Source organism: Myxine glutinosa, chromosome 1 (assembly GCF_964187855.1).
Source record: "Myxine glutinosa chromosome 1, kmMyxGlut1.1, whole genome shotgun sequence".
In the NCBI taxonomy this organism is placed as follows: Eukaryota; Metazoa; Chordata; class Myxini; order Myxiniformes; family Myxinidae; genus Myxine; species Myxine glutinosa.
Window position 1 is genome coordinate 251,695,358 of NC_136261.1, and position 13,149 is coordinate 251,708,506.

Below are 13,149 nucleotides of genomic sequence, written 5' to 3' on the forward strand. Positions count from 1 at the left end.
TGGCAAAAAAAAAATTTTTTTTTTTGATTAATCAATTAATTGATTAGTTACTTAATTATTAGCGATTAATTAAGTACTTATTTATTTCCTTTCTCATCTGGGTAATATCTCAGGCACCTTTTGAGCTAGGAAGCTGATATTTGGACACGAGAGTGACCAAGTGATTGGGCTGTAAATGGTATTTTTAATTTATTCATTAATCGATTAATCAATTAATCGTTTAATAATTTAGGTATGTTATTAGCTAATTGATTAAGAAATTAATTATTTTATGATTACCACTTATTTATTTTAATAATCAATTGCTTATTTATTTTCTTTCTCATGTGGGCAATATCGCAGGCACATTTTGAGCAAAGAAGCTAATATTTGGACACGACAGTGACCAAGTGATTTGGCTATTAGGATATTTCTGATTTATTAGTTAATCAATTAATCGATTAAGTTTTTGAAAATGTATGAGGATAAAACTATTTCATTTATATAAATCATTCCTGAGCCATGTGTGTTTGTCTGTGAGTGTGATAACTGTGGTGAACGCTTTCAACTATCTTCGTCAAACTTTACCAGAGGATTCCGAAGGACAAAAGTAAGGCTGTCCATGTTTTTTTGACTATAAAGGTCAAAGGTCAAGGTTCTCTCATTTGTCCAGACAATATCTCAGCCATCCTTTGAGCGAGGAAGTTGAAATTTCGGCACAATAGTGAACAAGTGCTTTGGCAAAAACAGTATTTTTTATTTTTTGATTAATCAATTAATTGATTAGTTACTTAATTATTAGCGATTAATTAAGTACTTATTTATTTCCTTTCTCAGTTTAATTAAGTACAAAAGGTCGTGAGATATTTCTCAGGCACCTTTTGAGCTAGGAAGCTGATATTTGGACATGGGAGTGACCAAGTGATTGGGCTGTAAATGGTATTTTTAATTTATTCATTAATCGATTAGTCAATTAATCGTTTAATTATTTAATTATTCGATTATTTACTTGGTTAATTTCCAAAAAGTTACACATTTGGATGAAATGGTGGTAGCTTAGGTATGTTATTAGCTAATTGATTAAGAAATTAATTATTTTATGATTACCACTTATTTATTTTAATAATCAATTGCTTATTTATTTTCTTTCTCATGTGGGCAATATCACAGGCACATTTTGAGCAAAGAAGCTAATATTTGGACACGACAGTGACCAAGTGATTTGGCTATTAGGATATTTTTGATTTATTAGTTAATCAATTAATCGATTAATTTTTTGAAAATGTATGGGGATAAAACTATTTCATTTATATAAATCATTCCTGAGCCACGTCTGTTTGTCTGTGAGTGTGTTAACTATAGTGGACGCTTTCAGCTATCTTCGTCAAACTTTACCAGAGCATTCCGATGGAAAAAAGGTAATGCTGTCAATGTTATTTGACCATATAGGTCAAGGGTTATGGTGACAATGACGATGTACGTCATACCTGTCAGGCTACCACAGTCAGCTTCATTCAAAAACCAGGCAGTCAGCTTCATTACCTCTGCACTAAAGGTGGATGGAGGTTATGTTTTCACCTCTGCCACTCTGTTTGTGAACAGGATATCTCGAAAAGTTGTGGACTGATTCGAACAAAATTTGGTGGAGAGGTTGGGTATGTGACAAGGAATAATTGTTTACATTTTGGTGAAGATCTGGATCTGAGAATTTTTTATGTGCTTCTTCACCATTGAGATATACATAGGGCTACAACCAATATATAGCACGATATCACAAAAGGTCGTGGACGGATTCGGACAAAACTTCGTGACCAGGTTGTTTCTGTGACGAGGACAAATCGACTTTGTTGATGATCGGAATCTGGATTTGGATACGAGTATTTTTTTTAATTTCTAAAGTGATTCTTCACTATTGAGTGATCAGGAGAAAACAATACATACCATGATATTTCAAAACGTTGTGGACAACCTATGACAAAGCATGGTGGATGAGTTGGTTAAGTGACAAGAACAAGCCTATTCTATTTTGGTGTAGATTCGAATCCGGATTTGGATCAAAGAATATTTTTTAAACGATTCTTCACCGTTGAGTGATAGGGCAAAACCGATATATAGCACAATATCTCAAAAAGTTTTGAAAGACTTATGACAAAACTAGATGGATGAGTTGGGTAAGTGACAAAAACCATCCGATTAGATTTTGGTTCAGGTCTGGATCCAGATATGACCTATCGGTAGGATACAAAATGTAAAATACCAACTGCAGAGCATCACATCGTCTCTAGCTCCACCTGCAGTTTGCACTGAAGACAGCAATGATGTACACAGTGAATGGAATATAGGTGCAGTTTCTGTTCTGCAAGTTGAATGAGAGATTAATCGATTGAAGATGCAAATACTATATTTATCCAGACTTGGTGGTTTAATGTTTGTTTATGTTTGTTTGTTTGTTTGTGAAGTTTGTTTGTGAAGTAAATGTTAGCTCTTTCACGAGTCAGTATACAACGAGTCAGTTGTATACTGCGTGTATACAACGTGTATACTGACTTTCACGAGTCAGTATACACGATTCAGTATACAAAAAAAAAAAAAAAAAAAGGTTGGAATGTCTGTTCTATGTCTGGGAGGTAGGCCATTTGAACCTGGCACCGGCCAAGTCATACTAAAGATTTTTTTTAATGATACGTGCTGCTTCCTTGCTTGATGCTTGGCATCTAAAAAGGACAGAGGATGGTAAAAACAATAGGTTGACAACTATTGTGCAGGCTTTAATGGGCCGAGTGGCCTCCTCTTGTAGTGAAGTTACTAGTAATTATTTATTTATTTATTTTAAGAAAGTTCCCTCCCTCGGAACTTCATATTATTATATAATTATTAGATTAAAGCGTTATCGAGCATTCCATGAGCTAAACCATGCTCGGGAAGGGAAAATGCTGCGTCTAAGCCCTAAGGACTCTGTGCTGTTTGAATAGTGTCGAAGTTTGGAAATTGTTGGGATATTAATGTAAAACATCAAGTTATGCAATTTTCCTATTGTTAGTGATGAACACTTTATGATGTATTTTCTTGACAACTTTGTGGCTATGAGGATGCAATATCTGACTTTACATGACCAGTAGCATGGCAAGTGTTTAGGCCATGTGACGAGTAACTATAACTGCAGTATGAGTTACAGATAAAAGAATACCAAATGTCATAAACTCTGAATCTTAGGATGTTGTAGCACTTGCATAATTTCAGGAATTTTGATGCTTCGTGCTTTGACAATACATATCCTAAATCAGGTTGGCTTATAGATACTTACAAAGAAATGTTTGATTCAGATGTTTTCACTTATTTATAGTCTTTGCCGATATTAACAATTCCGCCATGACGGTGCTTCGGTCAAACTAACCTCAACACGCTCCTCACGAAGGTGGACCCTCCGTGCAAGTTGCTCCCTCAGGCCGACATCTGGATATTGCGTCTTTTGAAAGAGGTCTTCCAGCGCACCCAGCTGCTCCTCGGTGAAGATAGTGCGGTGTCGACGTTTGCGGCGGTGCAGCTGGTGAAGAAGGCTCAGCTCGAGGCGGGAAAGCGCTTCGGCCCCCAAAGGATACGGCAACAGGGAAGTGGGCCCACCTGGAGAGCATAGCGGCATGGCGGCCCCATAACCTGCCGAGCAGAGTCACAAACACGTCGGGTGAGCCACCACTATCCCCAATAGGAAAACGTTGATTTTAAACATTGCACAAAACGAAATAATGTGATATTTTATGCAGAACATCCCCGGTAGACTTGGGCGTGCTTTACAAATCGTGCTTTGAACGACAAATTGCCTTTATATGCTGCATGGAAGTGCGAGATCGCAGCGCACAGAGCCGGCATTCTTCAAAAGAAAAAAGTTCGTTTATATAAGATCGATATTCTTGAATTTGATCAGTGGAAAAATCGGCATTTCAATGGTTGCAACGCCCTGTTCAGTATGCAAAAATTACAACATCATGTGTGCAGCCATCCTTATTTCTGAATGAGTATATTTTTTTAATTTGTGTATTTGTGCCTCAATAGCTTATACATCGGAAAGCAACAGATTGAGTTTGATTTGAGAAAAGCTCAGTGTTCATTAAAAAAAAATTTTTGGCAAAACTTGAAATACAACAAATATACACACCAGGTGTATTTGAATGAGGAGCGCAGCCATCATTGAAACCACGAGGATGAAGATGCTCATTTAACTTAAAGTAGAGAATTTACCTTTAGGTAGAGAATTTACCTTAAGGTAGAGAATTTACCGCAAGGTAGAACGTTTACAACTGCAGAGAAAAATTACCGCGGGCAAGGAACAATCTAATTAGACTACGATATCTAAACAGCCGCAAAATGTGTCTGAAAATGCACAATATGCACGAGTCTAAGAAAATGTATGTTGGATTGAGTGTTATTTTACATCACGTGGTTATCACCTACACCGGTACACTACGTAGTAGAAGTTTTGTTTTTCAAGTACAATGGGCGTTCAAAACGTTCTCAGAACGAGATAATCTCAAATTGTCCAACAAACACCGACTATTATTTCTGTTTCATTTTATAAGCAGAGTATATATTTATTAAAAAAGGAAATATTTTTCTTGATAAATCATACATAGCCTACTTATATAATGTAGAATAAAATTTGGGGGTTTGTTGGACGATTGAGAGCAACTCGTTCTGTGAACATTTTGAACGCTCCACGTATATAAAATTAGTTTACAAAAAAAATAAAATCAAAATCAGTGCAAGTCAATCCGTTTATCTAATGTCGAATAAAATGAAAATAGAAACTCCATAATTCTCTTTTAAACATAAATCAATACCACAATATCCCTGTTTAGCTCCATTTCAAATTTTGGGAATGAATGACGTCCTGAATCATGGATGCAATCTTTACGTCTTGTTAATAAGAGTTCAGAATCGTCGTTTAACAAAACAAAGAAAATCAGGATGTATCGAACAAATCGAATAAATGCTTTTTCTTTCAAATCCTTTTAAAAAACATCGATTGTGGAATTTAACAACCAGAATGAAAATATTTTACCGGCATATTCGAGATTAAGAACATTAGCGGCGCATTGACTTGCTTTGTAACTTTTAGTTAAGACGAAATGAATTGGTTCTGTTGCTTCTGTAAGATTAGCCACGTGAGGTCACCTCAATCACACCTTGTTGAAGACGTGAATGTTCCACTAACCGCATAAGGAACGAATTTATCATCCACAGTCAGCCAAGTACAAGAACATCCGACACCTGGACATTTAAGGTAGGTCCAGACACATGAAGAGTTGATTTTCATTTGGACGGTCCAGACATTTGGAAGGTGCGGACATTTGAAGAGTTAATTTTCATTTGGAAGGTCCAGACATTTGGACGGTAAGGACATTTGAAGAGTTAATTTTCATTTGGAAGGTCCAGACATTTGGAAGGTGAGGACATTTGAAGAGTTAATTTTCATTTGGCAGGTCCAGACATTTGGAGGGTGAGGACATTTGAAGAGTTAATTTTCATTTTGAAGGTCCAGACATTTGAAGAGTTAATTTTCATTTGGAAGATCCAGACATTTGGAAGGTGAGGACATTTGGAAGGTGCGGACATTTGAAGAGTTAATTTTCATTTTGAAGGCCCAGACATTTGAAGAGTTAATTTTCATTTTGAAGGTCCAGACATTTTGAAGGTCCAGACATTTGAAGAGTTAATTTTCATTTGGAAGATCCAGATATTTGGAAGGTGAGGACATTTGGAAAGTGCGGACATTTGAAGAGTTAATTTTCATTTTGAAGGCCCAGACATTTGAAGAGTTAATTTTCATTTTGAAGGTCCAGACATTTTGAAGGTCCAGACATTTGAAGAGTTAATTTTCATTTGGAAGATCCAGATATTTGGAAGGTGAGGACATTTGGAAAGTGCGGACATTTGAAGAGTTAATTTTCATTTTGAAGGCCCAGACATTTGAAGAGTTAATTTTCATTTGGAAGGTCCAGACATTTGAAGAGTTAATTTTCATTTTGAAGGTCCAGACATTTAAAGAGTTAATCTTCATTTGGAAGGTCCAGACATTTAAAGAGTTAATTTTCATTTGGAAGGTCCAGACATTTTGAAGGTCCAGACATTTGAAGAGTTAATTTTCATTTGGAAGATCCAGATATTTGGAAGGTGAGGACATTTGGAAAGTGCGGATATTTGAAGAGTTAATTTTCATTTTGAAGGCCCAGACATTTGAAGAGTTAATTTTCATTTTGAAGGTCCAGACATTTAAAGAGTTAATTTTCATTTGGAAGGTCCAGACATTTGAAGAGTTAATTTTCATTTTGACGGTCCAGACATTTAAAGAGTTAATTTTCATTTGGAAGGTCCAGACATTTGAAGAGTTCATTTTCATTTTGAAGGTCCAGACATTTGAAGAGTCAATTTTCATTTGGAAGGTCCAGACATTTGAAGAGTTTATTTTCATTTGGAAGGTCCAGACATTTGAAGTGTTTATTTTCATTTTGAAGGTCCAGACATTTGAAGTGTTTATTTTCATTTGGAAGGTCCAGACATTTGAAGAGTGAATTTTCATTTTGAAGGTGTGGACATTTGGAAGGTGTGGACATTTGGAAGGTGTGGACATTTGAAGAGTTTATTTTCATTTGGAAGGTGTGGACATTTGGAAGGTGCGGATATTTGAAGAGTTTATTTTCATTTCGAACGTCCAGACATTTCGAAGGTCCAGGTATTTGGATGGTCCAGGTATTTGGAAGGTCCAGGTATTTGGAAGTTCCAGACATTTGAAGTGAAATTTCATTTTGAATGTGCAGACATTTGGAAGGTGCAGACATTTGGAAGTTGCAGACATTTGGAAGGTGAAGACATTTGGAAGGTGCAGACATTTTAAAGGTGCAGACATTTAGAAGGTGCAGATATTTGAATACTTCATTTTCACTTTACAAGACTATTGCACAGCATACTTAATTGCTAATATACAATGCAGAAATTCCCTGGATTTAAACCAATAGTTGTAACATCTTGAAAGGATTTTCTTATAATTAAAAGTTGTTTATATAATTCGCCTAGTTTGTTATTATGTGCTCTTCAAAGTACACAAATATGCACACGCACTGCTAAAGCTAGGCAATGCACAACTTGCACCATATGCAGGTGCGCAGACTTCACTCATTTGTTGTTATAGTTATAAAATGTGCAAATTCCGAAGTTGTTAGCAAATGTGTATTCGACTGGGATTGGATTCTGAATTCAGTCCGCTAGTTCCACCATCGCTTAGACACGGCTGTACTACTAGTGGAGTGCAGCTGTGCATTCGGGCAGGGACATGCAATTTGTTAATGGTACCTACAATCACCTGCCTCCTCGTCCCAAAAAATACCGTGGGATGTTTCAGGTCCACCAGCAAACGCCAGCAGATGGGACATCCAGCTTAATATCCACTGATCCTATTGATGGGTGACTGTTGAAAGTTGGGTCGAGATTCGAACCTAGGCTACACAGCTCAGAGGTGAGTGCGCATACCTCTAGAGTCTGGACCATCTTGCTAGTCTGGACCAAAAAATCATGGCCGCTCACAAGTTCCATAAACTCATAATAATCTATTCAATTATACTTACACTCAAACCAATAAGTACCATATGGAAAATTAAATCCTGGTTTTCATAACTGGGAGGATTATCTCCACATTGAACTAACTTCAAAGTTTCTATTGATGCATGAACGTGAATATTTTAGAAAGATCTTTCCATTTGCATATTATATTTTCTGCTGCTAAGACTCATCTGTTGAAGTATTTATATATCCGAGGGGTAAACAAAAAGTTAGAGGAATGAGATACACACAATTGTCCAAACCGGCCAAGGTCTTTTATTTTGCAAAATATAAAAGTAAATACAATTAGTGAGCAAGTCAATATAGTTAGTGAGAGATATTTCCCCGAAATTATATATACTTACATGATGAAAAATGATTATACGTTAGTTAGTGTGTTTGGACTATTGTGGGAATCTCGTTCGTATAACTTTGTGAAGTCCTTCATATAGATCTCATGCTCCTTGTGAGGAATGAATACCTCCATATCAAGTATTAAACCTTTTAATAGCTGAGGATTCAATCAGAACTAGTCGCTACTCCATCTCCGGGTGCTACTCAGACAAAGTCGGGATTTGTAAACTGCACCGACACACAACATCCTAATCTTCAAAATGACTCTTGGAGTCCAAGCATCCATAGGTAAATGCAGCAGTGGAAATGTAAAATGTACTTTGTTATGCGAGGTGTAAACTTCTTATGGCGTTTGGAGTGAATGAGAACGACTCGAATTGCTGTGTATGTATGTATGTATATATTTATTTATATATATATATATATATATATATATATATATATATATATATATATATATATATATATATATATATATCTTTTTAATACTATTCATATTATTTTTATTATTTATATTATTATATTATATAGATGTGTTCGTGTATATATATATATATATATATATATATATATATATATATATATATATATATATATATAAATATATATATATATATATACATACACACGCACACACACACACACACACACACACACATATATATATATATATATACACACATACACACACACACACACACACACACATATATATATATATATATATATATATATATATATGTATATATATATGCGTATATATATGTATATGTGTCTAGATATTTATTGCAAAACAATGTGGAATTTTTAATTGATATGTCCCTCTGTTTTATACTTATTTTGAGCACTAATTATTAGGACACTGACTTACTGATCAAATCTCATGGTGCCTTAGTCGGCCATTGTGATCCGGTACAAAGTCTCTTGCTCTGCCTCATTACTCGTCCCTGTCAGAATGGATAGCTCAGAGGGAGCGCACTTGTAGCTTTGAACTGTGTCGTCTGGGTTCGATTACGCCCAAGCGACTATAAACTGTCGGATTGGTGCTGTACAGGCAGGGCGTGGTTCACTGTCTTTCGTGAGGAGGTAAAGTAGATGTCACATCTGCTAACATCAGTTGATGGATTTTAAAGATCCCATGATGTCTTTCGACGAAGGGTAGGCGAGTTATCGCCGGCACACTGAACAAATTGCAAGTTCCTGCTCCAATAATGGTGGCACGGTCCCTCCTCAGTAATGTTGAAAGCAACGGGGCGAATTCATAGTTGAATTCCGGTCCAATAGGCATCGCCAGAAGAAGACGACGACTTGTCTCTTGCGGTCTTGTGGTATTTCTGTACCATAAGGACATCACGAGTGCTGACGAGAGAACCGTACTCTGGCTGATAAATGGCAGGATCACTGAAATCCCCTCTGGTCAAGATGAGCGCTTTACATCTTATTCTTATCACTTCAATAAGTTTATATCAACTCTTCGTGATCAACCCTCAAATTGGAGTGTATAATTTTGAAGGGTTAGTTGGAGAGTATATTCAGTATCAGTTGCAAAGATCGTATAGGATAAATTAGAGGGTATTTGGGATTAGCGGGAGAATATGTAGGATGAGCTCTGGAGTATGTAGGATCAGTTTGAGAGCATAGAGGATTAGCCGAGGATCTGTACGCAGAGGTTTCCTTCCACTTATGGCGAAAGTATGGCAAGAAGTTTCAGCGGATACGGGAGAAAGTTTGCACAAGGTATCTCATGCTTGTTTAAACGTTGTCTATCATTGTATGTCCACCATGATGCACACACAGCCTGACTTTGATTATGATTATGATCGCATGTGGTCGAGAAAGTTTTCTGTCTCGATAAGAATTTCTGAAACGAGTTCTGCGCAACTTGCAAAAGTTTCCAAAGTTTACATAAAAGCCTTCGTTACAGTTCGCAATCAAGGTAACGGCCAGGTGGGATGAAAAGGCAGGTAAATGGGAAGTGTAAACGAGGCACGTGACCCGCAAGATTAAGGAGTTGGGACACAGAACGATCCGTATCGAGTACCTGTATTGACGCCGCACAAACACTTGCCGAAAGCGGACGCGCCGAGCCCGTTGAGCGCAGGTGGGCAGCAAATGGCCCCGTACGGCTCTGCGTGACGTCTGAATCCAGAAAGACAACAAGCGGTTCCTCCGGACATAAAGCCCGAAGGGAACGTCTGAGGGGTGGCCGCCGCGGGAGGAAGGAGACCATAGAGAGACGCGGGTTGACCCCCACCGGGATACGAGACGGCGTGACCCACGGAGCCGAGGGGACCCCCCTGCAGGGAGCAGCCCGAGAAGGAGCACCGGGAGCGCGTCGACAGGATGCTGTCGATGCTGAAAGCCATGGCGTTTGCGCATCGGGGGCGCCCGCGGCAGCAGGATTTCGATCGCTACGCTCTTTAGGACTCTGAGCCTCTGGTTGGTCGAAGGGAGCTTAAGTACGAGCGAGGACGTCACGGGAAGAGTGATGTCATTCAGGAGGAGGAATGCGCTCTCGAGCGCCGGACACGTACGAAACGCGCCCTTTTGTCCCTGATCCGCACCGAGCTCCGACATCTTCGACGTGTAATCTCGATTGTCAACTTCTTAAATTGACACTTTCCCCGTCGGCGCTTTTCATCGGCATCGCGCCATCCCGAATTCCCAGGCGCTCGACTAAAGTTTCAAAGTCGAGGAAAAGTTCTCACAACTTTCGTCAACATTTTGCGCAATTTATCCAACTCCGTAAAAACACGCGAAATCTATTCGCTAAATAATATCCCAATTCCCCAAGCGTGTTTGAATATCCATGAAAGCAGGTGCAAGTTACGTTAATCCGCTCCTAAATCGATCCTCAACACAAACGTTGTAAGGAGGATGAAGCAAAATCAACGTCTTTGGAACGAAACCTATACAAGTGAGAGAACCGAGAATGTCCCCCCGAAGTTTGTAAATGGAAACCACAAGTTGCGCGTTTCCACTTGAAACGTAACTCAGAAACGTCTCCGGTTTAACCGCCGCGGAAATGCCACGTTTATACACACTGAGCAATGCACTGGCACGAACCATCAGGACGGTTGTGGGCAACCACATCACAACGGATGCCATCTTGTACGTGACGCCGCTACGATTCCAGGTGACGGGTGCGAATCACCAGTTCACTCATCTCGCTTTATATTTGTTTGCTGGACTCGTTTCACACTGTTTCAAGGTTTCAGATGCTTTTTACTTTTCGACAGCTTTTATTACTTAATAAATTGTGTATATTTTGTTGATTCCAGTGAGAACAGGTAGAATGCGCAGTCAAAACCACGCGATGTAATTGGTAACACACACACACGCATATATACAATATATATATATATATATATATATATATATATATATATATATATATATATATATATATATATATATATATATATATATATATATACACCAGTGGGGTCACCCGTGGGAATCCCACGGGTATGGACGTGTGGGACATTTGGACATCTTGATTTACATGCTGCACATTAAATTTTACAAAATGGTTAAAATGGTGTAATGAACACAATTTATTTATTTCACATAATATGTGACCCCTCACTCCTCTCCACCCTCACGCCTCTCCAATGCCACTCCTCCTCACACTCCTCTCCAATACCTCCTCACACTCCTCTCCAATACCTCCCCACACTCCTCTCCAATACCTCCTCACACTCCTCTCCAATACCTCCTCACACTCCTCTCCAATACCTCCTCACACTCCTCTCCAATACCTCCTCACACTCCTCTCCAATACCCCCTCACACTCCTCTCCAATACCTCCTCACACTCCTCTCCAATACCTCCTCACACTCCTCTCCAATACCTCCTCACACTCCTCTCCAATACCTCCTCACACTCCTCTCCAATACCTCCTCACACTCCTCTCCAACTCCTCTCCAACCTCTCACACTCCTCTCCAACCCCTCACACTCCTCGCCAACCTCGTTCGGGCACATACATATACATACATATATATACACGCACATACATATATATATTAGGTAATATATAAATATATATATATATATATATATATATATATATACCAGAGCTCCAATGGCAGACCACTGGTATGGTACACCAGACGAGCTGGGTTAGATTCCTGGTCTGGGCATGGAATTTTCCCACATATGTCAATCTGACATATATATATATATATATATACAGTATATTGACATATGTGGGAAAATTCCATATATATATATATATATATATATATATATATATATATATATATATATATATATATATATCAACATGCGTGCAGAAGAATATCACTTACTTAAGTATCTAATCATATGACAAATGTTGCTTAAAACTCCTGAGATGATGAAAATGAAAGGGCATTAATGCGCGGGAATTTTACGCACGCACTTCGTAAAACTTTTCGGCCGACATAGGCTGACTTGATCATCGAACTTCGCACTAATTAAAATAATGGATTCATGGCGTTTCCCGTATGTAAATGTTTACATCTCCCTAGCTTCTTCGATCTGAATCTGCCCCCCGTCCCTCACCCCTCACCACCCGGCCTTTGCAAATATGCGATTCAAACCAGGAGAGCTGAACGAGCAAGCGCAGCCACAGTGGCCACAGATGCGCCACGCTCTCAGTCACGTGACAAAGAACGCTCTTCTCGAAGAATGTGAACGCCACCAGATCTATGTACTGATTTATCCAATTGCAGCTTAAACTTACATACCAAGAGTTTTCGTGGTTATCTCGAAAATTAACCAACTATCTGAACAGTCCCAAATTCTCACACACGAAACATTGCGCTCTCAGTCTTTCTCCGTGGAGCGCATCTCCCTCTCCGAACCATCTTCAGCATCACAAACTTTTCACGAAGTCCTCGTGCTCGACATTCGTGATCAAAAGTAATAAAAAGGTAGTTTTGACGTGTGATAAGGGTAAATATTTTACTTTGTCTAATTAAACTGCAAATTGAAATGATTAGCGGTAATTAACTGCACTCATCTCTGCAGAAACGAAGAAAGACAATTGCATTAACCGATAAACCACTTTCCATCTTATTGCGATGTATTCCTAAATTAATTGTAATATAAAAATCCGTTTCAATTAAAATCTGCCCCGAGGGAACAGCCCGTTTAAATAAGCACTTTCACTCGAACTAAACCTGCAATTTGGGGCCGCTCTGCTCTTTAATTCGGAGCTTTTAAAATGTCAAAGCCTCTT

At 38.4% G+C, this 13,149-nt stretch overlaps 1 protein-coding gene across 1 annotated transcript in view; it reads right to left on the bottom strand.

The window, feature by feature from the left end:
* Positions 1 to 10,331, bottom strand: part of GSC (goosecoid homeobox) — a 53,946-nt gene extending 43,615 nt beyond the window's left edge. The window contains exons 1-2 of the mRNA XM_068105466.2: positions 9,965 to 10,331; positions 3,374 to 3,633 (exon numbers count right to left, since the gene is read on the bottom strand). Coding sequence (XP_067961567.1) covers positions 3,374 to 3,633; positions 9,965 to 10,289 — 585 coding nt within the window. The 5' untranslated portion in view covers positions 10,290 to 10,331. The remainder of the gene's footprint in view (positions 1 to 3,373; positions 3,634 to 9,964) is intronic.
* Positions 10,332 to 13,149: the final 2,818 nt, after the last annotated feature.